Source organism: Sphaerodactylus townsendi, linkage group LG01, assembly GCF_021028975.2.
Source record: "Sphaerodactylus townsendi isolate TG3544 linkage group LG01, MPM_Stown_v2.3, whole genome shotgun sequence".
In the NCBI taxonomy this organism is placed as follows: domain Eukaryota; kingdom Metazoa; phylum Chordata; class Lepidosauria; order Squamata; family Sphaerodactylidae; genus Sphaerodactylus; species Sphaerodactylus townsendi.
Genome location: NC_059425.1, coordinates 45,829,572 through 45,856,752, shown reverse-complemented (window position 1 = coordinate 45,856,752; position 27,181 = coordinate 45,829,572). Strand labels below are relative to the sequence as shown.

The 27,181-nt window shown below is 44.8% G+C and overlaps 3 protein-coding genes across 5 annotated transcripts in view; 2 read left to right on the top strand and 1 right to left on the bottom strand.

Moving 5' to 3' along the window:
- LOC125424721 (two pore calcium channel protein 1-like) overlaps nucleotides 1-8,699 on the bottom strand; it is a 40,187-nt gene extending 31,488 nt beyond the window's left edge. The window contains 1 exon segment of the mRNA XM_048482153.1: nucleotides 8,462-8,699. Coding sequence (XP_048338110.1) covers nucleotides 8,462-8,575 — 114 coding nt within the window. The 5' untranslated portion in view covers nucleotides 8,576-8,699.
- A 6,806-nt stretch (nucleotides 8,700-15,505) lies between these two features.
- On the top strand, nucleotides 15,506-18,226 carry MTLN (mitoregulin). Its single transcript, XM_048499555.1, has 2 exons — nucleotides 15,506-15,748; nucleotides 17,907-18,226. Exon 1 carries the CDS (start codon nucleotides 15,562-15,564, stop codon nucleotides 15,742-15,744), a length of 183 nt encoding a protein of 60 aa, XP_048355512.1. The 5' UTR covers nucleotides 15,506-15,561; the 3' UTR covers nucleotides 15,745-15,748; nucleotides 17,907-18,226.
- A 6,624-nt stretch (nucleotides 18,227-24,850) lies between these two features.
- NPHP1 (nephrocystin 1) overlaps nucleotides 24,851-27,181 on the top strand; it is a 47,539-nt gene continuing 45,208 nt past the window's right edge. The window contains exons 1-2 of one of the 3 annotated variants that reach the window (XM_048482121.1): nucleotides 24,851-24,869; nucleotides 25,928-26,001. In XM_048482121.1, the coding sequence (XP_048338078.1) occupies nucleotides 25,967-26,001 (35 nt within the window). In that variant the 5' untranslated portion in view covers nucleotides 24,851-24,869; nucleotides 25,928-25,966. Of the gene's footprint in view, nucleotides 24,870-25,096; nucleotides 25,229-25,322; nucleotides 25,793-25,925; nucleotides 26,002-27,181 lie in introns of those variants that run through there. The other 2 variants (XM_048482130.1, XM_048482114.1) reach the window with 2 other exon arrangements.

The following is a 27,181-nucleotide window of genomic DNA, read 5'->3' as shown; positions in this document are numbered from 1 at the left end:
ATCATGGGCATATAGACACTTGGGCAAGTTGCTGTTCCTCAACTTCCATCCCCCTGCCCCATCGCTGGCTACTTTCACATGGTGACAATTCTTGGGGTAGCACTTGTGTACCGTTGTGAATGCATAGACACAACCACACAACAGTTTCCCTGCAATTTCCTCTCCTCAGCTGCTACAGCTGACCCTCACACCCACCCCAGAGGGTGACGTACCTACTAAATCCTCTGAATTCCCATGTGGATGCTAAACAACAACAAACAATACTAATCCCTGCTCAAGTTTAGATTCCACGTCAGAGTAAAAAGATCTGTGCAGAAGCTACAATATCTTTACCATATCCTTGTGAAGTTAAAGTTTATAAAAGATAACCCAGTGCTGCCCCCTTTCCAAGATGAATCCTCATTTTCTGGTGTGAAGAAACACTCCATTTTGGTCTACTACATCCCAATAGAAGAGATTTGGGGCTATAAAGCCCCCACATTCATTTAAAGAAGCTTCTTATTCAGCACAAAGACAGAAAACAGAAAATAAGTTAATGGCTCTCAGACACCCCCACCCTATCGATGGCTCTCACAGGCATCTGGTAGTTAAAGATTTGGCTACATAAATGCTTCTAGCTAGCAAAGAACAATCAACAGGCCATCTATCCCCCTGGCAGGCATGAAACTCTTAGGTAAGATGGACACTTGGGAAGTCCAGATACCAGATAGTATGTCTTCATGGGAAGGACAGAAATGGCCTGCAGTGGGCAATAAATCCCCCAGTCACAAAGGGAACAAGATATTTTCTGTGTCCAAACTCTTTCATTTGGGCCTTTTTTGCCATGTGGAGCTAAAAGAGGGCCAGCAGCCCAGACAAAGACTCCAAGGTAAGAGGAAGGTTTCAGAAACTGTTAAGCTTAAGGAGACTGCCTTAGAACAAGACAGGCTAGGTCTTAGTGACAGAAAACTGCACATTTGTACTGGGTGTTTTTTTGTATCCTCTGCTCAGTCTGTTGCTGTCTAGACTAGTATGGGCATGGATTTTTTCTAATAAAAACTTTTTATGACTGGTCAGCCTGCTGAAACCTCCTCAGACAAAGAGGAAATAGAGGGAGTCCATTTGAAAACAGAGGAACCACTGCAGGCAGAAAATGTCTCACTGGCTGAAAAGGTGTTTGTTGTGTGGTGGAGGCGAATGTCCGCTGCAGCAAGATTTCTTGTACTGACATATTTCCTCTCTCCCCACTTTCACTTTCCACTCTCTCCACGACATGCAACTTCACTTGTAGCATGATTTTAATTTCCCTTCACTGCCAGAGAAGGACAGATTTGCCAGTGGGCACAGCTTTGCCCCAGACCTCTTCTCTCTGCCCACAGTCAGCCTGTCTAGTCCCCACTCTCTCACACTGCTTTGCATGCTTCCCCCTCACCCTCCTTCCTGTTGCCGACCGCTTCCTACTTCTGCCCATAGACGGAGCTGCAATTGGGACATCTGGGGGGGGGGGGGGCTTGCCCCGGATGCCACCATTGCAGTCACATGTTGGGGGGTAGGGACAGGAGCATGCCGGGGTGGGGCAGGGTGGGAGGGGACGGGAGGAGGCGTGCAGGCAGTTCATGTCCCAGGCACAGTTTCCCCTCCCTTTGTCACTGCTTCTGCCATACTAATTCTATTGCCCATGGCCTCCCCATTCCTGCATATCTTTCAGATTTTTTTTAAAAAAATAACCATATTGATAGATCATTAAATTGATACTAACACTAAAAAAAAGTTAAAATAATAAGACCGGGCGATAAGTCCAAGCATTCAATTTACCCCGTATTTGATCAACAAACTGAGACGTCTCCAGCCTCACAGTTTTACATACAAGCCAACAGTGACTCCAGACCACACTGGGAAAAGGCCATTGGTCTTGATGTTTGGGTTTACAGCACATCGGGAGACAGACTGTCAAGGACCTGGGGAGCTTAGCAAACGACAGTTCATGTTGTCCTTCTGCAGTTTTGCAGTTTGCACACCACCATTACTCCCCCCTCCCTTCCCACCATAAAAACAATCAGAGTTCAGGCAAAGTGTACGGATGTCGTATTCAATACTTTTCTTTAATAGTTCACCTTTTTATGTCAACCTATCATCTATCAATAGATTGACGTAACAATCGATTGATAAAATTAAAGATAAAGAATAAAGATTATACTAAAAATTAAAGCATGCAAGCATGATAGAGAACCTGAAAACATTGTGGGTGTCCCCCGCCCCCAGATGCAAGCAAAAAGCCAGCTGATGGGTAATGCCTGCCCCGTTGCCAACAGAGAGGTGGGTAATAATGCCGAACATGCCCCCAAACAAAGACTCCTTGGCCAATTCTCTTTGAAGCTGCAGAATCCTCGCTGTGCATAATTGGCCACAGTATCTGCAGCCTTCTAGCTCAGGGATTCCAGCTGTGCTTGCAACCCAGCAACAGTCAGCATCACCACAGGGCTCAGCAAAGCCTTTAGACAGAGCAATAAGGAAGACAGCTTCAATATGAAATGCAAGAGAGAAAACGGAGTGCCCAGCTGCCGGCCCAGCATGGATCACTCCCTGACAGCAATGAGGCAGAGGAAGGCTGATGCACAGCACCTGGCTTGGAATGCCTGAACAGTCTAATGGGCAACGGCTGGCTCCTCAACCCTGGTAAGATACAGGCTTATTTAAGCAGTCTATTAGACAGCCCTACACATCTCTGCTGTATTTTGGACTCCTGGTATCTTGACTTCTTGGACTGACTGACCCTGACTCATGACTTGGATTGCCCTCTCTTGGACTCTGATGGGATTGTGCTTGACTTTGGACTGTCTTACTAACTATGCTTTGTGCTTCCAGCACCCGTTATCTGCCAGCTTCTGGACGCTTTTCTATTTTAGATGCTGGTCATTGTTCTCCATACCACAGACCTCAATCATTCAGTCTATCTACCACAGGTGCCACTGCCAGGGAAGAGAGGCAGTTGATTGCTAGATGGCTATTTCCCAAGAGAAGAAAAAGAATTTGGACTCCTACCCTGCTTTTGTAAACTATAAGGAGTCTCAAAGTGACTTACAAACTTCTTCCCCTTCCCACAACAGTCACCTTGTGATGTAGGAGGGGCTGAGAGAGTTCCGAGAGAACTGTGCTGACCAAGGACACCCCAAAGCTTCATATGGAGGAGTGGGGAAAGAAACCTGGTTTGCCAGAACAGAGTCCACCACGCATATGGAGAAGTGGGGAATCAAACCCAGTTCTCCAGATTAGAGTCCACTGCTCTAAACCACTATAGCACACTGCCGTAGCAGTAAGTTACCCTCATGGGTAGCAAAGAAACAGGAATATGGCAGGGCAGCTAAGAGTATTGGTCCTCTTGATTGGAATTTCTGAAATTGACCCAGCTGGTGCCAGTGCACTGAAGGAAAAGCATGAGGATACTCTTCCGATGGCTTGGCAGCCTCAGAAATGAGCTGCATTGCTGGGAAGACATGGGATGACTGCATAGGGCCCAGATGCCTTGAAGAGCCCAAACAGAATGAGGCTTGTGTGTCAGTAACACTGCTCTGCAACTTCTAGTAAGGGCTTCTTAGATTACTTTCCCAGTTTAGCTTTTTTTGAGATTTAAAAGTATGCTAATGTACATGCAGAAGCATCAGAGTTGAGATGTTGATCCTATATTTAAAAAGACAGAAGCGATAAAGCCAATCACAATTAACTCATCTCAAAAACAGACAGGTTCAGTCAACAATCCAGCTATCCAATTCTGGACCAGTTAAAGTTTCCACTTTAACTTTAACCAGACAGTCTTCAAAGACAGCCCAAAAGAAATGCACTGCAGTAATCAAGCCAGTAACCTACCATTGGCAGGGTCAGAAAAAGTAACTTATTCATAAACTACCCTGGACCTAATTTTCTTCCAGTTTCAGCCTTTTCTCCCAGGTAAACAGATCACAATGGCATCTCATTTTTGCACACAAAAGTCACAGCAGTAAACACATGCACTTGAATATTAAGTCACCATTTTGGGAACAGCCAGTCATTTCACAATGGAGCAGTTGGGGTGGGAAATCACACTTTTTCTAGAATATCTTTCAGCAACAAAGAACAAGATACCCTCTTTGCTTTAAGATTATAGAGCCAAAAATCTGTCTGTGCCAATTTTTTTGGCTGCCCAAGTAAAGAATTTCCATTGCATGATTTCTTCCTCTGTCCCCCAGTGTTGCTGGATGTGCTCAGAGCAACAACCACTATAGCAATCAGATCCACCCCGAAGATGAAAGATTCATTTTTCTTTTACAAAAAAAAGAAAGAAACAGGCTGTCACTTTACCAAGCACACCCAGCTTTCGAAGCCAATGCCGTTCATTTACTTGCAGAGTAAATGAATAAAACATATAGTTGGAAGAGAAGAACGTTCAGATGGGCAAAAGCAAACCGGGGAGAACAAAGAGGAAGCCGGGGGATTGCAAGTAGCCCATTTGCATTTGTGAAATCTTGAAAGGCATGTGAACATTGTAACCCTTTAGGTTTGTTTCAAGCCACAATTTTGAGTGCTGGTTCCACTCATAAAACCCTAACTTGACCCCGTGCAATCTGTGTGAAGGGCTACCTTCCCCCATGCCTGTTGGCTAAGGTGCTACTCTACATATTCCACATTCAGAGGTTAGACTCTGCCAAGGACAGAGTCTCTTTTAGAGTGGCACCCCAATCCATGGACATCTTCTCCTCATACATGGCTGGTCCCTGCTCTTTAAGAGTCATGATGAAGTCTGTCCTGTTTTCCTCAAAGCTGCTGGTGCGCAATAATATGGAATCACTTAATCATTTTTAGCTGTTCTCAGCTGCAACAAAATTGAGTTTGTTCTCTCACAAGTCGAATGCATGCTGTTTTAACTAACTGTTAACTGAGTCACCTTAAAAGGACAAATGGTAGAAAAACAAAATAGAACTCTCTAAATAAACATAAAGTTTAGAAGAGCATCCTTGAAGGGACTTTGTTGCCAGGATCTTTGAGAGAAGTTGAGGGAAACAAAGCTTGCCAGCCAGCCAGCCCCTCCTGCCCCCTGCTGCACACAATTCCAGAGAGCCCTCTGAGAACATCTCCTCCTTCACACCATTCATAACAGACAGCACTAATAGCAGCACATGGAAACAGCATGACCCTGCAGTTGCAGAGGCCTTGGCTACACAACAAACCTGGATGTTGCTCCAGGCACGCAACATTGTTAAAATCAAGAACTCCAAAATGTCAGCTCTTGGAACAGCCGCAGGAAGAGATGACAGCTTGCCAACAAAGCGCCATTTCATATGTCCTGAGGTAATCCAAGTGCTAGTGGACAGAGACTGAGACAAGTTCTGCTTTATGCCCATTGAGGACACAAAAGTTGCCCATTATGCAGCAACACAGTGTTGCCAAGCAATAATGCTGGTAGTTTTTGGAAGCTGTGGGTCTCGAACCCTGATGCAGCAGCTCTCATGATGCACAGCGCCTTTAATCCACAGCCTCCTTGTCTGACCAAGCACATTATACGTGCTCTCACAGTTCATTCCTGTCACAATGATTCTCCTACTGTGCCTACCAGCTACACTGGGAATGCCAGCCCAGAAGGCTTAAACAGCTCTTCACTCTTCAAAACTCACAGTTGTTACAAAGTCTAAAACTTAGCCCCTTCAGTCTTTGTTCCCAAGTGAAATGTGTTAGAATATTTGGCATTCCTAGCAATTTTTTCAGGAAGTCCTTGCAGGAGTAAGATAGCTGCATTTACTTGGTTGTTTCTGGTACAGCAGGGCAGGTGAGCTGCTAATAGGTTAATTGGGGGTCACCTTCCCTTTTTTGCATATAATGGTATAGTTTTGTATGCTTCTCACACCTCCCCTTTTTACCCCTTTGCCTTATTCTCCTGCTGCTCTTTTCTCCGTATGCTGTGTTGTTGATGCTGCTTTGATGTTTGTTTCTATGTAAGCTCGTCTGCTTGCTTGTGCATCGTTCCACATCATTTTTTTCTTCCTCTTTTTGTTGTATATATTTTGTGGCCTAATTTTTTATAACCAGAATCCTAATACAGGATAATTTCTTTTTAAACTCTATTGTGTTTTTACTCTGCTAACAACTGGGTGATTCCAGTTCTTCTATCAAAATGAAGTGTTCAGTAAAAGCAAAAGCCTTTGCCCATATTCATACCTTCTTTGCTTCACTTCCCTTGTTTCTCCTCCTGTCAACATGTAGATTTCAGTCTTCTTGGGCACAGAAAATTCTTTTCCTTGGCATGTGTGCCTGCCAAGTATGTTAACGGAGAAAACAGTAACAGCCTGACAATGGTCTAACTCAGGGGTGTCAAATGGGGCCCAGGCCTTGAGAGGGCTTATCAGGCCCAGTGCTCACCAGGTGAGATTGGGAGAGAGGGGGTTTGCCGCAGCTTGTTTGTGGGCCTGATAAGCCCTCTCAGGTAGTCATGCCCGCTAGTGTCAATCTGGGCTGGGGAGCCTGCTGGGGCCTCACCAGCTGAGGCAGCCCCCCCCCCCCACCAGGCCCAAGCTAATTAAATCACATTAATGTTATATCTGGTCCTCATAATAAATTAGTTTGATACCCCTAATTTCTGTCAAAGGTGGTCATTTGTATTTTCTGCAATACCTTTCCACATTCTTGCTTTGCCATTGAAAATCCACAATGAGAAAAAACACAGAATAGCACACAGGTTCAAAAAGGTCAGCATACCTTGGGTGGATCAAACAACCTGACTTGCACCTAGCCTGAACAACGAGCACTCTATACAGCAGGTCAAGAAAAATATCCCAGGCTTTAATGCATGGAGGGCACTTAAAATGGAGTCCCTCCCGCTTCAGTCTGAAGAGGTCCAGTCTGTTTGGCCACCAAGTCAGACTCATCCACAGTGGAAGCAACAGACTAAGATCACAGCATCTGCAACAGACGAGTATCAGTGTATGGCTGAGGAAGCCTTTCCCATCACAGAACGAAAAGAACCAAACCAAACCCAGTTCCTTCACAACAGGAAAGCAGGACCAAAAAGTCAACCAAGTTTCAGATCAAAATTCACACCAACTTCCCCTTTCCATTAGAACTGGCTTCCCCTTTTTCCTTAGGAATCAGTACAGTAAAATACTTCCACCTTACTCCAGAAAAGTGAAAACCTGTGACACACATGTCAAAGGTGACATGCTATGATCTTAGGTGACATGCCATTGTTCACCAGCCCCCAACAACAACTATTCTCCCTGTTTGAGTTTAAGTCATTTTGCAATTATTTGATGTTTCTTTTTATAATACGCATCACCTCACACAATTGGACTGTATTTTTAAAAAAATAAGCGAATAGGTAAAAGAATTGTTTCACTTTTGTTCAAGGTGGGGTGGGGGTGACATGCCAGCACAGTCAAGTTAGACCAGTGGTTCTCAACCTTCCTAATGCCGCAACCCTTTCATACAGTTCCTCATGTTGTGGTGACCCCCAACCCTAACATTTATCCATTTTACAGATGGAGAACACTGTTGCAGAGAGTCTTAGGCGACCCCTGTGAAAGGGTCGTTGGACCGCCAAAGGGATCCCCACCCACAGGTTGAGAACTACTGAGTTAGACCATTTCTGAATTTTTGACACGTGGAGCTCAAAGATTTGCCATCGTGACTTTAGAGCACGGATTGCAGTGCACGTGAGGATGGCAAAGTGCAACTACAGCAGTGTTCTTTGGGTTGTTAACCAACAGGCCTGGCTCAGTCTTTCTTTCACCCTAGGAGGGCCATGCCATGAAGACGACAAACTGAGGAGGCATCTCAGAACGCCTCCTGTGTTAGAGCAAATCACAGCATTTTGCCTAGAATTCAAAAACGACAGTCTGCCTCTCATTACCAAGTTCAACCATTATAACAAAACAAGTGACATCAGGGAACTCCAGAATGACCAGACCCCTGGGATCACTCCGCCCGCCCACCCCCGCAGCCCCTGGCATCTGTAACGCACACACACGTTCACGTGTAAAAGGAGCAGGATTTAGCAGAAGACAGTCCAAAGCCCAGCCTTGCACACGAGTTTCCAGCGAGGCATAATCTGGCCCATTGGACTCCGTGATGCTAACAGGCAGCTGCCCGGTCCGCCCGTAGGGTCGCGCCGGCTCAGGCCAAGGAATGCGCCGAAGTGCTTCGCTCAGCGCTTTCGCAGTTTGCAAAAGAGCGAGCTCAGCGCGGGTGCAAAGGAGCACCATCCGCCCCAGCCAGCCCCTCCTCCGGCACCCGAGCCCGGCTGCCCCGGTCCTCTGCAGCGGCAGGCAGGCAGGCATTCCTGTGTGGGATCCCGGGCAGGGGCTGAGTCGGGGGCAGGAATGAGACGCAGCAACAAAGAAGCGGGGGCCCCACCCGCAAGGCGCGGGGCGGGCGAGCGACGCGGACGCTGCAGCCCCCTCCCGCGGGGCGGGCATCCCGGACTGCCAGCAAGGCTCCCCGCTTCCCCAGCCGCCGTCACCTCCTGCGCGGGGTTGCCCATGGCTGCACCCGGACTGTCCGGCGGAAGCGCCTCCGCCGCGCCGCTCGGCAACTCCGGCTGGATCCCCGTTTGGCTTCGACGCCGAGACTCCATCCCCGGACCAGCCCCGCCACCGCCGCCGCCTCCGAGCTTTAATCCCCGCCCGCACGTGACTCCGGCGAGCGGAAACGGCCCACGGGCCAGCGCGGGGGAACGGGATGGGGGCTTGGAGGCCAGCGGCGGTGGGCGGCCGCACCCACCCACCCCTCCCGGCTGGAGGCGCGCTGTGCGGGACCCTCTGGCCTGGGGATCCCCCTCTCGGCGGGCGTCTCCTCCCGCCCCACATCGGTGCCAGATTTGCAAAGAGAAGTTTTGGCTGCCGCCCCAGCGTGCTTCCTTCCATGGGAGTGACTCCCTGATGTTGGACGGGTGAAGCCACGCAATCCCATCCTATCCAGGCATATCGGTTCAGAGCTGCCACGTAAATGCGCGCAGGACTGCAGTCCTAAAGCGCTCTCCTCTGTATTGTACTTGGGAGTAAATCCCACGCCACGGATGCTCATGAGCCGAAGCTATTCCCAAAGAACTATACTAAATCAGATTTCGCATAGTTATCCTCAGAAGAAATACCTCCCAGCTCCACTTTCCAATAAACTTCATTGTCTCTGGCAAATGTGTTTAGGATGGCAGTGGCACACGGACAGCCTACGTTCACTCTGCAGTTTATACACTTGCCTTCCTATACAGAGGAGCAAGACTTTATTAGCTGCAGAAGGATTATGATGCAGCTGTTAAAACTAGAAGTTATACAGTATATGTATAGATCAAAGGTCCCTTTAACCCAGGATCCTGTCTCTGAAATCAGTCAATCAGGGGCCTAAAGTGCAAAGGCAGGGTCTTGTCCCCTGTCACTGGCCTTGTGAGGTAGACTGCCTCTCAACCTGCATGTTCTGTTTAGCTATCCTCACCAATGGTTGTGACTTAGAGTGAATAGCTATAGACAAATAGCTAACAGACTTATTTTCAATGTGTTCAATTCTTTTAAAAAGTGTGACTTCACTGCTTTGTACACTTACTTGAGAGTAGACTCTGGAACACTGGAGTACATATGCATAGGACACTGCCACACAGGGTTAACCAAGGTCACCAAAGGGAAGTTTTGAAGCACTAGTTTGAAGCCACAGCAAGAGGGTGACACCATGCAGACTCTTCACTGGATTTGTAGGCCATACAGCATAGGAGATCTGGACATATCTGCACTACAAACTGATTTGTAGTTCTGATGAGGAGGTATGAATGATAAAATGGGCTGCACTCGGCAACAATACCATAACAACATTTACCATAATAATGTTGCAGTTCTATGCAGATGGCACTGTGCGCGTGTGCCATCAAGTCACAGCTGAATTATGGAGACTTTTTAAGATTTTCAAGGCAAGTGATATTCAGAGGTGGTTTGCCATTGATGCCTCTGCATGGGCTGAGAGAGTTCTGTGAGTGGCCCAAGGTCACCCAGCAGGCTTCATGCAGAGGAGAAGGGAATAAAACCTCGTTCACCAAATTAGAATCCGTTGCTCTTAACTACTACACCATGCTGGCTCACTACACTGTAATTATTATTGATTTTTGTGCTGTAACATGGAGTAATAACATGGCTCTCTCTAAATATCAGGCGGCAGCAGGGGAGGGCCTCACCCTGTTTGTTTACTCTTCCAGGTATAAAACAGTAGGCCAGACTAGCAGCACAATCCTATGCAGAGTTACTCTAGCCTAAGCCCATTGAAATGAATGGCCTTAGAACTGAGTACCGTAATTCTCTATGGCTGATCTTGCACTTTCTAAATGCTCTGTGGCTTAGCTGGGGAGCATACCTGCTGTGAGCTTCTCACCCTGCTTGTAGTTCCCCACTGCTGCCCGGCTCTTTGCTTTGCTCAAGTTAGGGTCGGTGAGGGAAGTCCCAAATGTTTCCTCCCAAGCCAGGGCTTTCCCATAAGCACCGTAGTCTCTTTCACTTATTTTTACGTGGGCAGTCTCCATTTCCTGTGTCAGGACTGGCTGAATCTCACCCGATTCCCTCCACCACTTTCACTATTTTAGTTTTACATGACTCAGAACACAAATCAGGTGCTGAGAATCGGTGCCCTCACCCCCCTATCTAAAATCCTTGCATGTGCAACGGGATCGTCATCTTCCATCCCCTTCCATCTAAAATGTAAATCTAAAATTCTTGCATGTGTGAGAGAATCGCTGCCCTGCCATTCACGGCGCCTGCACATGCGGGTTTTTCTGCCCAAGGTTTCTCCCTCCTTTATAAAAACCAAGGTTTCTGCCTCCAGGTTTTTTTCACTGCAAGGGGGGAAGGTGCCACTTCTCAGCCCCTGTCCATTGGTGGGGTGGGCCAGAATGGCAGGGTGGGCCAGAGCAGCTAGGCGGAAAAACTGACCCCATTTCTGCTACGGAGAAGTTTTGCACGGTGGCAGAAGCCTCTGGAGCAACAAAAGTGCATTTCAAAAGGACTCAAACTTTGCAGTTCAGGAAATACATGGAGCAAAGCCATTGCCGCGGGACAGCTCTAGGGCAGAAACATGGCAGCCACACTGCAGCACTGGGGGCTGTGCAAAACTTCCAACTGCATCGGGGCATTCCCTGTGCCAACAGAGGGGCAATTTTGATGTGCAAAATCAGCCTAGGACTGCCCTGTAAATGGACCACCTGTCTGCTCCTTAAGTTCTTAGATGTTGAAGACAGTTAATATTTTTATTCTGTAATGCTATTTTGACTGTGTAGAGAAGCAAAAATAGTCATATTTTGGCATATTCCTTAGACATTGGTTTAAAAACTTTAGGGCTATGGAGAATCAGGTTCAAATTGGGTAATAACTAGCCTGAGATTCCAGCTGTGAATGACTCCACAAAAGCCTGGGAAACACATCTGTGCATTTTTGGTTCTTGGTCGGGGCGGACTGTGGACTGTAAGACTGCCAATTTTCCAACCATCTTCCTTAGCTGGGTCTTTAGCAGCAGCTTGACAGGCAGAAATTAGCAGGTGAAGCGGTCCATATTTTGGAGATGAAGATTATTCTCTGCTAATTGCGGCAGACAGAAGAGAAATCCGACACAAGATAAATTTACTGTCCAGGGCTCAATGCACTGCATAAACTAGTTGAACCCTGCGGTTAGAGTACATTTCTCTTCCACTAGCTGCTGTTCAGGCCAAGCTGTAGAGGTTGAAAAATTGGCAGCCTTCTTGGATTGTGGTTAGTGCTTGGCCACAAGCCTCAACTTTGAAAAGTTCATCTGCCAGTGGCGGGATTTGGCATGCAGGAAAGGGAAGTTTAGCGTTCCAGTTAGCTTAATACTGTATCTCTAATCAATGCCCAAGGAATGCTAAGAAAGCATTTATCTTTCCAGGGACGCATACAGAAGGAGGCTGCATTGAAAGAGTACAATGCAGTTCATTCAGCTGCTTTTAAAGGAGGGGGGGGTGGCAGGGTGGAGACCGCTCCCCAAATGATTCAACCACTGTAGGGCCACTCCTGGTCTTTTTAAAGCAATAATTAAAGGAAACGGGTTGATCCCTAGTGCAGGTCTGAGTCTGGCTGGGCTGTGGATACAATGATTTTGTATTTGCTGGGGAAGGGAAGGGAAAAGGTAGACACCTTAACTTTCCACCCAGTCTTACTGTTACAGATTTCTATAACCCTCTTACTCAAACCAAAAAACAAGAGGTCTGGAATGTAGCCGTATAACTTTCCCAGGTATCTCTTTTAACACAAGGAAGCAACATGCCACTTCCCATGAATATACCCCTGAGCAAAATTAATATCAGCAATTACCTTGCAGAGAAGGGAACTGGCAGGGGAGCATGCATGAGGCCCCCTCTACCTTCTCCAGCAGGAAGTCTTTGCCTGGTGTCTGTGGGTGGATTCTCCTGCTGCCACTCATTCCAAAACTATGCTCTGACAGAACTACTAGCAGGGCACCAAAATAACAGAGCCTCTGAGAAAGGGAGTTCTGGCTCACAGAAGACATAAGACAAGCCCTGCTAGATCAGAGCATCTACCCTGGCATCCTGTTTCACACAATGGCTGGCCAGCTGCCTTGGAACACCAGCAAAAACAGAGACCAGATGTTGCCTTCTATCATGGGTAGACACAGAGTTGCTGCTTCTGAATATGGAGGTTCTCTGTGGCTAGTAGCCATTGATGGACCATGGATCTTTCTAATCCCCTTTTAAAGCGATCTATGTTAGTGGCCATCACTATGCCCCTGGCAGCAAATTCTATAATTTAGTTACTTGTTCAATAAAAACTACATCCTTTCCTTTATCCTGAGTCCACTGACTGTCAATTCCATTGGGTGCTCCTCAAGTTCTATTAAAGGAAAAAAGCCCTTTGTATTGTCGAAGGCTTTCACGGCCGGAATCACTTGGGTGCTGTGTGGTTTCCGGGCTGTATGACCGTGTTCTAGCAGCATTCTCTCCTGACGTTTCGCCTGTGTCTGTGGCTGGCATCTTCAGAGGAATTCCTCTGAAGATGCCAGCCACCAAAGCCCTTTCTTTCCTCTACCCCATACATTATTTTATAAACCTTTGAAACTGAAAAACCCGACTCTTTATCCTTTCCTCATAGAGAAAGTTTTCCAACCTCTTAACCATCTTGGTTGCCCTCATATGCACTTTTCCCAGCTCTTCACTGTCTTTGTTTGAACTGCAGCAACTAGAACTTTTACACTGGCAACTCCATCAATCTATATAAAGGCAGAATGGACGTTTTATTTTCAATCCCTTTCCCAATAATCCCCAGCATGGAGTTATCTTTTTTTCCCCCCAATGCTGCCATTCATTGAGCTGACATTTGTATTGGGGCAACAAGACGTTTTTCTATTTTGGCTGAAGGACTAGGAAGATACTATTTTTTCCATGTTAAGGAAACTTGTCTGCACTAATTAGCTACATATAAATTTTCCCAGACAGGCAAGCAGTGTTCCCCCAGGGCTATTTCAGGTCAAAAAAACTGCACAAGATTTAAACTTTCTCCCTCCACATACTGTGATATGATCCATGCACCAGGGAATTTAATTCTGAGCACAGAATTTCCAGAACATATCTGAGGAACATGAGGACTTTGTAACATCATGTGTGATTAATGTAGAGCCACTCCTCTTGGAGTAATGTGTACATTACTTTTTGGAGAGGGACTCTGCAGCTTGAATAGGGTTGCCAAAACCTGGAGGAAATATGTCTTGCCCCTTTAATGCAGGCTTCATAGGATGCTAGTTACCTGTTGTTATTTACCTTCATACCAGAAAAGTTTCACCTGTCCATTTCTACGCATTAAGCCTGGGCTAAAGAGACAAAGCATTTTTCTCCAAATTGTTCGTAGCCCTAAGTGAGGGAAATAGGAGCGGATCAATGGAGACACTCCAAAAAAATAGTCTGAGTAAGAACAGAAACAAAAGAGAAGTGTTGCTTCTGCCCCATTCTTAAAACAGTCCAGTACACCCCAGCCAATGAATAACATAACACAAGAACTGTATTTACAAGGCAACATGCAATGTGTTCTTCACATTATTGCTGTTGGACAAAGCTACTTGTAATACATTTTGTTATACACTTCTCTGAGCAGCAAGAAATTCCGGTAGCTCTAACTGGTTCCTTTCAGAGGACAGAGTACTAGAAACTTAGGTACGTGGCTCCACAGCATTCAGCAAGTTCTATGTGATTGGTTGTGGGCTTCAGAAGCTTTAGAGCAAGGACATGGTGGGGTGCATGAAGACTGATCTTTGGGGGGGGGGCGGAGCCTGTGTGTCTGCCTCCCCATTTTCTAGGTCCCTCTAAGGAGCCTCCTGCGCAGGTGGGGGCTGCTGGATGGCCCCCACTCCCTGGCATCAAGGGGAGCTCCACTTAGTGCCCAGCGGCCAATTGGCTCCCACTGACTTCCTGCTCTTGGTTTCCCCAGCACTGGGGTGCTGCCCAGTGATCAGGATCTGTCTGCCTCTGCTTTCTTTGTCAGCATTCAATAAAAAAAAGTTGTGGCCAGTTTTATTACCACGAAGAGGTTTACAGCATATTTATCTTGCTGACTGGCAGTCACCCTCCCCTCCTCGAGTAGCAGTTCTTCTTTCCTCCATTTTATCCTCACAACAAACCTGTGAGGCAATTAGGCTGACAATGTATGGCTGGACCAAGGTTATCCAGCAACTTCATGGTCCAGTGGGGATTCAAGCTTGAGTTTTGCAGATGCCAGTCTGGTTGTACAAACAATCTTCTCATACATTTCTAGTGCCCATCATGAGCAGTCCTCCAAGGTTGCAGTTCTACACTCATTTATGTGGAAGAAACATCCATCAGATTGAGTGGGAGACTCAGCCGGCCCCTCTAACTTTCAGCTGACCACACCTACAATCTGAAGCACATATACTTGTGATTCCTGCTGAACTCAATGGCAGTTTTCATAAACATACAAATTGTATTGGTTGTAACCAACTGATGCAGACCATCATTTGAAATGGGGGGGAGCAGTGCAGTTGGAGGGGTACAGGAAAAGAACCGAGTTCCCTCCTCTGGAACCGCTTGCTCCAATGCACCTTTACTCAGAAGCAAGCCACTCCCTATTCAATAAGACTTTTGTCTCAGAGACTGCAGTAGCTTTTTGTCGGAGTTTCCCTAGAGTAGACTGCATGCATTTAACTGTCTGTGCCTTAGTTTGGAGTTTCTTTTCCTCAGAATTAAGCGTCATTGGTTACAATAGTGTCTACAGAGGAGTAAAGCGAGCCAATCTTTGGTCTCACTTAAACAAAGATGGAAGATAGCCGTGTTGGTCCATATTAAAATTCTAGAACAACAATTAAAAACTGAAAAAGTTTTCACTTTTTCCAAACCTTCATTAGGTTTTACTGGATAAGCAGGTGGATGAAGAATTCGTGCTTGCGAATTTGGTCAGTCCCCTTTAAAACTTTGCTCAGAGGCAATCGATCACCGCCACTGGAGGGAGCTCCGCTACAAACCTTGCTCCTCCACTTCTCCGTTCGTCTCCGAAACGCGTGACAAAGTGATTTGGGTCTCGGACGCCGCCGTAGCGGAGAGGAAGCGTGATCGCGATGGCGCTGGGTTCGGAGGCGCTGTCGGAGCGGTCGGTGCAGTTCGCCGTGCTGCTGGCCTTCGCTTCTGGGGTGCTGGTGGGCTGGCAGGCAAACCGAGTGCGCAGGCGCTATCTGGACTGGAGGAAGCGGCGGTTGCAGGACCAACTGTCGGCCACGCAGAAGAAGTTGGACCTGGCTTGAGCAGGTAAGAGAGGACGATGCCTGGAAAGGGTCATGATGTCCTCCGTCTTTGGGGTTTACGTCAAGCAGGCGCGGCTGGCTGGTTGACTGTGTTCCAAGCATACTTTCTTTAAAGTAAATCATTTTAATGGAGGAGCTATGGCTCAGTGGTACAGCATTTGTCTTGCTAGGTTCTAGGTTCAGTTTTCAGGTGTCTCCTGGTAAAAGACCCCAGACAGTTCCTGTCAGTCAGAGAAGATAATATTTTCCTTGGTAAATCAGTGGCCCGAAACAGTATAAAGCAGTTTCATACATTTCTTTTTTTTTAAAGGTAGTTCCTGTATCCATATTATAAAGTTGTGAAGGGCTAGAGTCCATCTTCAATGGGATGTTTTTTCATGTAATGAAAATTCAACTTAGGAAAGAACATATTTATTTACTTTATTTATATCCTCCTTTTCTCCCCAAAAAGGACCCAAAGTGGTTTTTGTAATTTCCCCCTTCTCCATTTTATCCTCAACAACCCTGTGAGGTAGGTTAGACTGGGAGTGTGTGTCTGGCCTAAGGTTCCATGGCAGAGTAGGAGTTTGAGCCTGCAAGCTTCCTGGTTCTTCTGGATTCTAGTATCTCTGTGCAATATCTGTTAAGTATATTTACATTATAGAATGCAGATCGTGTTGTACCTTTATTTCAATGCATTTTCATCCACAGAATACTATGAATAGAATACTATGCAAGCAAGGAATCTGTCACGCTTTCCAACTGCAATCAGTGCTGCAATCATTAGTTTACCTACCTGTAAATAAGCTTACTGAAATAATAATGATTTATCTTGGGGTAAATATGATTAAGAGATGCTGGCAAATATATTCTATCATATTACTTATTCTTCAGTGAGATTGGGTAGCTTGAGGTTTTCGCATACGATAATTACAAAACCATAAAATCATTTGTTCAATCTCCCTGCACTACTGAAAGGAGCGTGGAATTTTATTTATTTTATTTACTGCTCTTTTTATCCTGCCCTTCCACCCTGAGTTCCTTGAAGTGTGACTGACCTAAGGTTACCCAGCTTCATGACAGAATGGAGACTCGAACCTAGGTCTCCTAGATCGTAGTGTTAACTTCAGTCACTAAACCAGACTGGCTCACATCTGATTGGCAAATTTATCAATGAAAACCAAGAGTCATTTATTCAGAGTCCCAGGCAACACAAAATTGCAGATAAAGCAGAAGTAATAAAGAGTGAAAGAAGCAATGTTCCATCATACTGATTGAAACAGAATAAAGCAGCATAGAAGTCATTTCTGTCGTTTACAGTCTGCAACTTTCTTGTCAATAAACTTTTGTTGATATTTTCTGCCCATAGCATAGATAACATTTTGACTGTTTGCCAGTACCCCTTCCAGTTTGTGCTGGTTTGACCATAATCCTTCAAAATATATCCATACCTAAACCTTTAATAGTTGGATGATGTCCTCCATTGAAAACTCAAAACCTTTATATGAAGGATTTGTTTAGAATATAATGTATTTTGCAGAAACTGCTTGCAGTGACTAACAGCCTTAGGCACCTTGTGGGGTAGGCACCTTGTGGGATAGATGGGGCTGTGAGTAGCCCAAGGTCAGCCAACAGGATTCATGTGGAGGAGTGGGGAATCAAACCTGGTTCTGCAGATTACAGTCCACCGTTCTTAACAGTTCCCCACTCCATAAGAGAGCATGTGTTTAATGAGGGGAGAATGTAGCTTTCCTGCATTCTGAGTACAGAACCATTTGGATCTGACTGCCAGAAAACATGCCAACTTGATCAGAAACAGTAGAAGCTAGTTGCGCCCCAGCCATGCTTCCAGTGCATTGGGAGCTTGCCTTGATTGCTTGGGGGTGAACTAGCCCGGTGATGCTATTGCTCAGCACATGTGCCATGGTGCTACCCCTGCCCCGATGGTTCTTCCTCTTCCTTCTACAGCCATAAAACTTACTTATTTCAGTAGACTTTGTGCTGTGATGGGAGAGGAAATTATTTCCTCTGGCCAGGGACTTTTTTTTGGCTGGGATTTTCAGTTATATGCCAAAGTGAAATGCTTTTTCTTTGAATCCCCTCCTTCTTAAACTTCTTTTCATCCTTTGAGAAAAAGCCCATAGGTATGTGCAACTGATGTTTTTGTTTATTTTCTCTTTCAGACAAAAATGGAAACTGAGAAGCACTAGGATGAAGTCCTGTTGTGTTTTAAACTCTATGAATTGACTTACAGTGCTCTTATACACACACACAAGCTTGTTCTGAAAAGAAACAGTGATGGAATTACCTTTAATCTGTCATTCAGATAGACTGGTACCTCTGCGAAAAAGTTCAACACATGTGGAAAGGAAGTGCTTCGATTGTGTAAATTTGTCTAGTGCCAAGCTTAGATAAATTATTTCCTGGTGTGACACTTGGTGACCTGTAATGACAGAATCAGGATTCTGTGTATGACTGAATAAAATGCCATTTTCAGAAGTTACTCTGACTAAATTGTTGTGCTAAATTATCTTCTTGGATTGTGAGCCAGAAGACACCCAATCCCTTTTATCTTCAAGAACAGATATATTAAAAATTATTAAAAACAGTATTTTGGTCATCATTAGGTATTTTTTCATCATGGTCTTTTAGAGTTTTCAGTAATTTCTGGGAATGTGTAATTAATTTAGTATAGTGTCATGACTAGGCCATTTACTCTGGGTTCAAAGCTGTTGGGAAGCAATTTTTTTCCTACCTCCCCAAAACAGTGTAGTATTTTCATGGACCTTCTGGGGTTTCTCTTGTTTTGGTCTGACTTTTTTCCAACCTGCTTTGTGAAAAAATCACAATAAAGACTTGATAACTGCTATGTGTGGGAAAGTTCAGATTTTCCCACTGAAATCACAGCTATTTTCGCTTTCCTTGGTGGCCATTTCCTTCCCTGCCACACGGGGGGCATATTTTTTAATTGCAATTGAATAATATTATAGCAATATAATATAACAATCTGTGGATCAGGTTGTCTGAATTCTTAGTTTTCATTTTTTTTTGGAAAAAGTAAGTCTCTAGCCCTTTTCATTGTTGAGATAAGGGAGAAAAGCATATCTGCAATTAAAGGGGGCTAGAGACTAAAAAAAACGAAAATGAGAATTTTGACAACCTGATTACCGATTGTTATGTTACACCACTATAATGGGATTCAGTTACTAACTGAAAAAGCCCTGGTGACCTTGGGGAAGTGAGAAAGGCTGCTCTTAGGCGACTAGGACAGGGAAACTGAGGAAACTTGCCATGTTGCTTCTGTTCATTGCAGTTGCAGCAACAAGTTTGTCCCTGTGCAGAACTCAGCCTACAGAATTAGACTTGGATTGGGGGGATTTGGGTTCAGATATTCCCTTAGTCTTGAAGAATACCTGTAATTAAGGGATTGTATCCCATTTTAATTAGCAAAGGGGATGCATTTTAAACTTTTCATTACAGTCTTGTCATTGTTTAAGGTAATTGAAAAATGTTTACCTGAGGCAACAAACTCCTCATGCAGACTCTGTTGTCACCTCAGATGGTATGTGTAGTGTAAAAGAGATGTTCTAAACATGTGTCTGTTTTATCATATCAGAGAGAAGGCTTGAAAAAAGTTAGATTTCGCCTATTTGCCTGTAAATCTGGCACAGTTTTTCTTGTTTGGGCAGTTTCAGATATGAAAACTGAAAAAAGATAGGCCTGTTTAGTTCAAGTCTCCAGGGCCTGATGAACTACATCCAAAAGTATTAAAATAACTGATAATCTTAGAACCACAGACAATAATCTTTGAGAATACATGGAAGAGCAGGAGAAGTCCCAGGAGAGTGGAGGAGGGCAAATCTTCAAAAAGGGAAAATAAGTCCCAATCACCCTCCGCCCCCCAGTCAGCCTGACATCAATACCAAGAAAGATTCTGGAGCAGATCATTTATCAGACAGTCTGTAAGCACTGAGAAGGGAATGCCATGGATACTAAATGTCAACATGGATTCCTCAAAAACAAGTCATGCCAGACTAATCTCTCTTTTTTAAAATATAGAATGGCAAGCTTGGTAGATGAAGAAAGTGCTGTGGATGTGGCATACCTTGATTTCAGTAAGGCCTTTGACAAGGTCCCCCATGATATTCTTGAAAAAAAAAAGCTAGTGAAATGTGAGCTAGACAATGCTATTGTTAGATGGATTTGTAATTGGTTGACTGACTGAATCAAAAGGGTGCTCACTAATGGCTTTTCTTCATCCTGGAGAGAAGTGACTAGTAGGGTGCCGCAGGGTTCTGTCCTGAGCCGAGAGCTATTCAATATCGTTACCAATGACTCAGATGATGGAATAGAGGGCATGCTAATCAAATTTGCAGATGACACCAAATTAGGAAGTGTAGCTAATACCCCAGAGGACAGGGTCAGAATTCAAAATTACCTTGACAGTTTGGGCCAAAACTAACAAATGAATTTCAACAGGGAGAAATGTAAAGTATTCTCCTTAAATGGAAAAAATGAAATGCACATATATAAGATGCGAGAACCTGGCTTGACAACAGTACATGTGAAAGGGATGTGGGAATTTTAGCAGACCACAAGCTGAACATGAGTCAATAGTATGATGCGGCAGCTAAGAAGACCAATGCAATTCTGGACAGCATCAATAGGAGTATAGTGTCTAGATCAACAGAAGTAATAGCACCAGTCTATTCTGCATTGGTCAAATATCACCTGAAATACTGTGTCCAGCTCTGGGTGCTACAATTCAAGAAAGATTTTGACAACCTGGAGCGTGTCCAGAGGGTGACCAAAATGGTAAAATGTCCGGAACCCATGCTGTATGAGGAGAGACTTAGGGAACTGGAGAAGAGAAGATTAAGGGGTGACATGATAGCCATGTTTCAATATTTGGAGGGATGTCATGTTGAAGATGGAGCAAGCTTGTTTTCTGCTGCTTCAGAGACTAGAACATGGAGTAATGGATTCATACTATGAGAAAAGAGATTCCACCTAAACATTAGGAAGAACTTTCTGACTGTCAGGACTGTTCAACAGCGGAATTCACTGTCTTGGAGTGTGGTGAAGTCTTCTTCCTTGGAGGTTTTTAAACAGAAGCTGGATGGCGATCTGTCAGGAGTGCTTTGGTTGTGTATTCCTGCATGACAGTGGGTTGACCTTGATGGCTCTTGTGGTCTCTTCCAACTCTGATTTTATATTTGAATCTGTTTCTGTCCTAAGCACCTTCTCCACAAAACGAAATTTTTTATTGTGGTATCATCCATTGAAGGTTTTAATTCAGAAGGCAAGATTTCAGATAGGAGGTATAGGAGCACGTGGGTTGAAATTCTTTGTTAACTTGGTTTATCATCCAGTATAAGGGGAGAATGACTTTGTTCAATTCGGTGTGCCTTAATTCATGCTCATACATCTGTGAGAAGGTAACTATGTTTTCTATAGAAATGACAAGTGATGGAAAGGAACCATATGTATTTTTGTACTGTTTATGATCATAATAAATCATGCATTCATAAGGTTTTCAAAATTATTTACATGATCACTGTTCTAAGAGTATAACATCAAGAGCTAAGGAACTCAGAGGCACTTGCAATCAGAGCTGAAGCGCATAAATGTGGGGATAAATTGTGATTCAGAGATATAAGGTTCTTTGCAGAGCACCAGGAATTGCATTCCCACAGGCCAGATAAAGCACCATGAGGTCAGTGGAACAGAGAGTGTCTCTGCAGAGATAACTATTGGTTGTACCTGCCAGGAAGAGCAAGATAGATACCTGTTGCAAAGCATGATCTAGGTACTGACGTGTGGAATTCTATGTGATCTCTAGGCTACAGAGATGGAGATCATTTCACTGGAGAAAATGGTTGTTTTAGAAGGTGAGGTCCCTCTCCAGGTTCCAGCCCTCAAATCTCCAGGAGTTTCCCAATCTGCAGCTTGTGACCCTAAACTGCAATACTAATTTAGATTCCAAGATCAAGACAATTTGTACCATGTTATTCCCCACTACTATACTATGTATGGTTCAGAAAGTCAGTGAAGAAAGTTGACAAGAAAGTTCACTCATTTCAAATGTGGTATTGGAGGATAATTTAACAAATACTGTGGACCACCACAAAGACAAATACCGTAAGCGCACTCTCTAGTTCAAGGTCGTACTTTCCCTAGAAGCAACTAAACTGAGGCTATCTTACTTTGGTCACATTATGAGAAGATAAGAATCACTAGAAAAGGCAATAATGCTATGAAAAGTTGGAAGGCAACAGGAAAAGATGACCCAACCTGAGGTAGACTAAGTCAATAAAGGAGGCCCCTGTACTCAGTTCACAAGACCTTTGCAAGGCTGTGGACAATAGGACGTTTGGGAGGTCACTGATTCATGAGGTCGCTATAACTCGGAAGCGACCTGACATTTAACGTAGACACACGTTTTAGACTGCTTTGATGCTCATGGAGCTGCACAGGGTTGCCATATAAAATGGTAGGATTATATGAATTTGGCGAGATTGGGATGCTGAGAATCGATAGCAAGTTAACCTCTCACTTTTTTATTTTTTGCCATCAAGTCACAACTGACTTGAGGCGATCCCTTGGCGGGGTTTTCAAGGCAAGAGATGTGGAGATGTGGTTTGCCATTGCCTCTGTGCCACGACCCTGGTATTCCTTAAGAACATAAGAACAAGCCAGCTGGATCAGACCAAAGTCCATCTAGTCCAGCTCTCTGCTATTCGCAGTGGCCCACCAGGTGCCTTTGGGAGCTCACATGCAGGATGTGAACGCAATGGCCTTCTGCGGCTGTTGCTCCCGATCACCTGGTCTGTTAAGGCATTTGCAATCTCAGATCAAGGAGGATCAAGATTGGTAGCCATAAATCGACTTCTCCTCCATAAATGTGTCCAAGCCCCTTTTAAAGCTATCCAGGTTAGTTGCCATCACCACCTCCTGTGGCAGCATATTCCAAACACCAATCACATGTTGCGTGAAGAAGTGTTTCCTTTTATTAGTCCTAATTCTTCCCCCCAGCATTTTCAATGAATGCCCCCTGGTTCTAGTATTGTGAGAAAGAGAGAAAAATTTCTCTCTGTCAACATTTTCTACCCCATGCATAATTTTGTAGACTTCAATCATATCCCCCTTCAGCCGCCTCCTCTCCAAACTAAAGAGTCCCAAACGCTGCAGCCTCTCCTCATAGGGAAGGTGCTCCAGTCCCTCAATCATCCTTGTTGCCCTTCTCTGCACTTTTTCTATCTCCTCAATATCCTTTTTGAGATGCGGCGACCAGAACTGGACACAGTACTCCAAGTGCAATTGCATCACTGCTTTATATAAGGGCATGACAATCTTTGCAGTTTTATTATCAATTCCTTTTCTAATGATCCCCAGCATAGAGTTTGCCTTTTTTACAGCTGCCATGCATTGAGTTGACATTCCCATGGAACTATCAACTAAGACGCCTAAATCCCTTTCCTGGTCTGTGACTGATAGCACTGACCCCTGTAGCGTGTGTGTGAAGTTTGGATTTTTTACCCCTATGTGCATCACTTTACATTTTGCTACATTGAACTGCATTTGCCATTTCTGAGCCCACTCACCTAATTTATCAAGGTCCGCTTGGAGCTCTTCGCAATCCTTTGTGGTTCTCCCCACCCTACATAATTTGGTATCATCTGCAAACTTGGCCACCACGCTACCCACCCCTACTTCCAGGTCATTTATGAATAGGTTAAAGAGCACTGGTCCCAAAACGGATCCTTGGGGGACACCACTCCCGACATCTCTCCATTGTGAGAACTTCCCATTTACACCCACTCTTTGTTTCCTGAGTTTTGCCCCCCCCCCCGGCAGCCGCTGTGATGCTGGAATCCACCCCCAAACAGCATCTCTTTCAATGATTTAAACTAGAGAGTCCAAATTCTCCTTTTAAATCCACCTTAAAAGGAGAATCTGGGATCCCTAGTTAAACAACATTGTAAGTGATGTTGTTTTGGGGGTGGATTATCCCACACCCTGAAACAGCATCACTTTCAATGTGGCGTAGTGGTTAAGAGAAGGTGCATTCTAATCTGGAGGAACCGGGTTTGATTCCCTGCTCTGCCACTTGAGCTGTGGAGGCTTATCTGGGGAATTCAGATTAGCCTGTGCACTCCCATACATGCCAGCTGGGTGACCTTGGGCTAGTCACAGCTTTTCGGAGCTCTCTCAGCCCCATCCACCTCACAGGATGTTTGTTGTAAGGGAGCAAGGGCAAGGAGATTTTAAGCCTCTTTGAGTCTCCTACAGGAGAGAAAGGGGGGTATAAATCCAAACTCTTCTTCTTCTTCTAAACTGAGGACCTCAGACTCTCCCTTTAAATCCATGATGAAGGGGATGGATTTAAAAGGAGAATCTGGGGAAATTTGGGGGGGTGCCCGCTGTCAGGGGTGCAATTGTTAAACTAGAAGCACCAAACTTTCAAGTTTCTCCTAATGATACCACCCAGGTTTGGTGAAGTTTGGTTCAGGGGGTCCAAAGTTATGGACCCTCAAAGGTGTAGCCCCCATCTCCTATTAGCTCCCATTGGAAACAATGGGGGATGGGGGCACCCCATTTGGTAGTCCATAGCTTTGGACTCCCTGGACCAAACTTCACAATACCTGGGTGGTATCAATAAGAGACTCTCCTGATAATACCTCCCAGGTTTGGTGAAGTTTGGTTCAGGAGGTCCAGAGTTATGGACCCTCAAAAGTGTAGCCCCATCTTCTATTAGCTCCCATTGGAAACAATGGAGGATGGGGGCACCCCCTTTGGGAGTCCATAACTTTGGACCCCCTGAACCAAACCTTACCAAACCCAGGTAGTATCATCAGGAGAGTCCCGCAAACAATCCCTGAAAGTTTGGTGCTGCTAACCCAAACAATGCGCCCCCTGCAGGCCAGAAACCGAAAATCACTAAAATGTTTTAAAAACCCACAAACGGAGAGGCAGGAACTTCCAGACATGCGGAAATGGGGTTTCAAAACCCGAACCATACTCTACGTCCATGCCTTGGAGGTCCCCCAACTAAATCTTGGCCAGATTTGACGAGATTGCAGAACTAAGCAAATCTTGAGGATTCTCAGTAGGAACGACCCTCTAGAGGGAAATAAAGAAAAAAGGTTGATTGTTTTTTTTTACCTGATACTACTCAAAGATCAGATTAGCACTCTATAGATCTCTTTTTTTCCCCGTCCAAATCCGCTTGAGATCGTCGGGATTTGTAGTTTTTCCATATATGGTCCCCAGCCTTGCAGCTGACTCGTTCTGGTAACACAGAGTTGCTCTTCTCACGGCTTTCTAAATGACGTTGTTATTCGGCGCCGCAGCATTTTGTCTCCATAGCGACCGGCGGTGGTTCTGCAAGGCCTAACGCATCCCTCACGCCGCCCCGAGGGAAATGGCGGGGCGCCGGAGCCGAACGGGTCCCTTGCCAGAGATAGCTTGCTGCGTCCCAGTAGGCCGGGAGGCTGCGGTGAACAGAGTGCAACTCCTACGGACTTCTGCTTTGTCCTGGCTACAGGAATACCGGACGCCGGGGAGAAAGAAGAGCGGGAGGCTCAAAAGATGCCATTCCTGGCTCAGGACTGTCTGCGCTGGGGCTCACAGCCATAGTAAACGGGGGTGATCCCGACACGTCGAGACTCCTGCCCAAGCAGCTTTAGCAGAAGCCTGCCTTGTGGCACCATAAAGACTAACACTGTACATCTAAAATGTGTTGTTTTTCTAATATTATACATTATCTTCGAAGTAGAAGCCCATATAGGGTGTGCATGCAGATCTGAGTGTGAAGCCCTTAATTTTATTTGTGGCACTCCCTTAAAGTGTGGCTCTGAACATTAGACTTCCCATGGTATCCTGCATTTCTGCAACCCTGTGGCAATTTCTCTCTCTCACACATATGATGACTGTACTATTCATTATAGCTCAGATTATTAGTTGAGACCATTACATTTACTATGACACTGGTAGCTGCTTTTGCAGAAAAACAAGCCCTATACCTGATGTCCCCATCTCTCCAGCTGTGGGAAATGCATATTACAAGGTACTGTTTCTTATGATGAGGATAATGCAAATGCGAGTTCTGACTCATCTGAGTGTACATTTGAAAATATATGAGGCTGTACAGTTATTTTCTTTGACAGAGTAGATCTTTATGTTTTATTGTAATATATTTTAGGTGACTGCATTGCTTCAGGAGAGCAAGGAAGCAGGAACTATGGATCTTGTCAAAAAGAAAAATCTTAGTCAAAGGTAATGTGCACTTTTGAAATTCCTTTGGGTCGCTGTGTCAAAATAACATTTAGTAGTCCCCTCCCAAATGTAAATAGATTAGATGGGGGACCTAAAAGAGTTTTATAGAATAGAATAGAATAGAATAGAATAGAATAGAATAGAATAGAATAGAATAGAATCTTTATTGGCCAAGTGTGATTGGACACACAAGGAATTTGTCTCCGGTGCATATGCTCTCAGTGTACATAAAAGAGCAAAAATACATTTGTCAAGAATCATAAAGAATTTTGTATGGCACTTAATGATTGTCATCATAAGGATCTAGTAAAGCAATCAGGAAACAATCAAATAGTAATAAAAACCATGGAAAATGTAAAATCATAAAAGATAAAATGAAATGTCAGCACAGGCTATAGTCATACAGTCATAGATTGGGAGGAGATGGGTAATAGGAATGATGAAAAAAGTAGTGCAGTAATTATATAATGGAAATATATAATAAAATGGATTTTGACATTATCCAGAGGAATCTATTTGTTTAACAGAGTGATGGCATTAGGAAAAACTGTTTCTTTATGTCTAGTTGTCTTGGTGTGCCACAGTGCTCTGTAGCGTGATTTAGAGGGTAAGAGTTGAAACAGTTTTATGCTCCAGGATGCGAGGGTCAGTAAATATTTTCCACAGCCCTTTTTTTTGACCCGTGCAGGTATACAGGTCCCCTCTTCAATGGAAGGGCAGGTTAGCAGCAATTGTTTTTTTCTGCCCAGTTCTGATTATTCCTCTAGAGAGTCTGTGTCGATCTTGTTGCCAAGGTTGCAGAGACCAAAACCACACAGTTATAGAGGGTGCAGATAACAGACTCAATGATTCCCTCTGTGAGAGGAACTGTATCCCAGCAGCTCCTTGAGGCAGTTTTGAGCTTCCTGAGGTTAGGCGCCAGAAAGAAATTATCTCTTTGTTGTGCTTTTTTTAATGCAGTAGCATTTTTTGATGTTAGGTGTCCATTTTAGGTCATGAGATATGATGGAGCCCTAGAAATTTAAAGGAGTCTCTACTGTTGATACTGCCTGTTGTCTAGGTATTGCTTGAGAGGAGGTAGGATGTGGAGGAGTTTCTCCTGGAGATCCTACCACCATTTCTCGCCACGGTTTTACTAAGTGTGTTCAGTTCTAGATTATTTCCAGTTGGCACCACGAGG

Coding starts and splice junctions, on each gene's coding strand:
- MTLN (XM_048499555.1), top strand. CDS start 15,562: ATGGCGCTGGGTTCGGAGGCGCTGTCGGAGCGGTCGGTGCAGTTCGCC.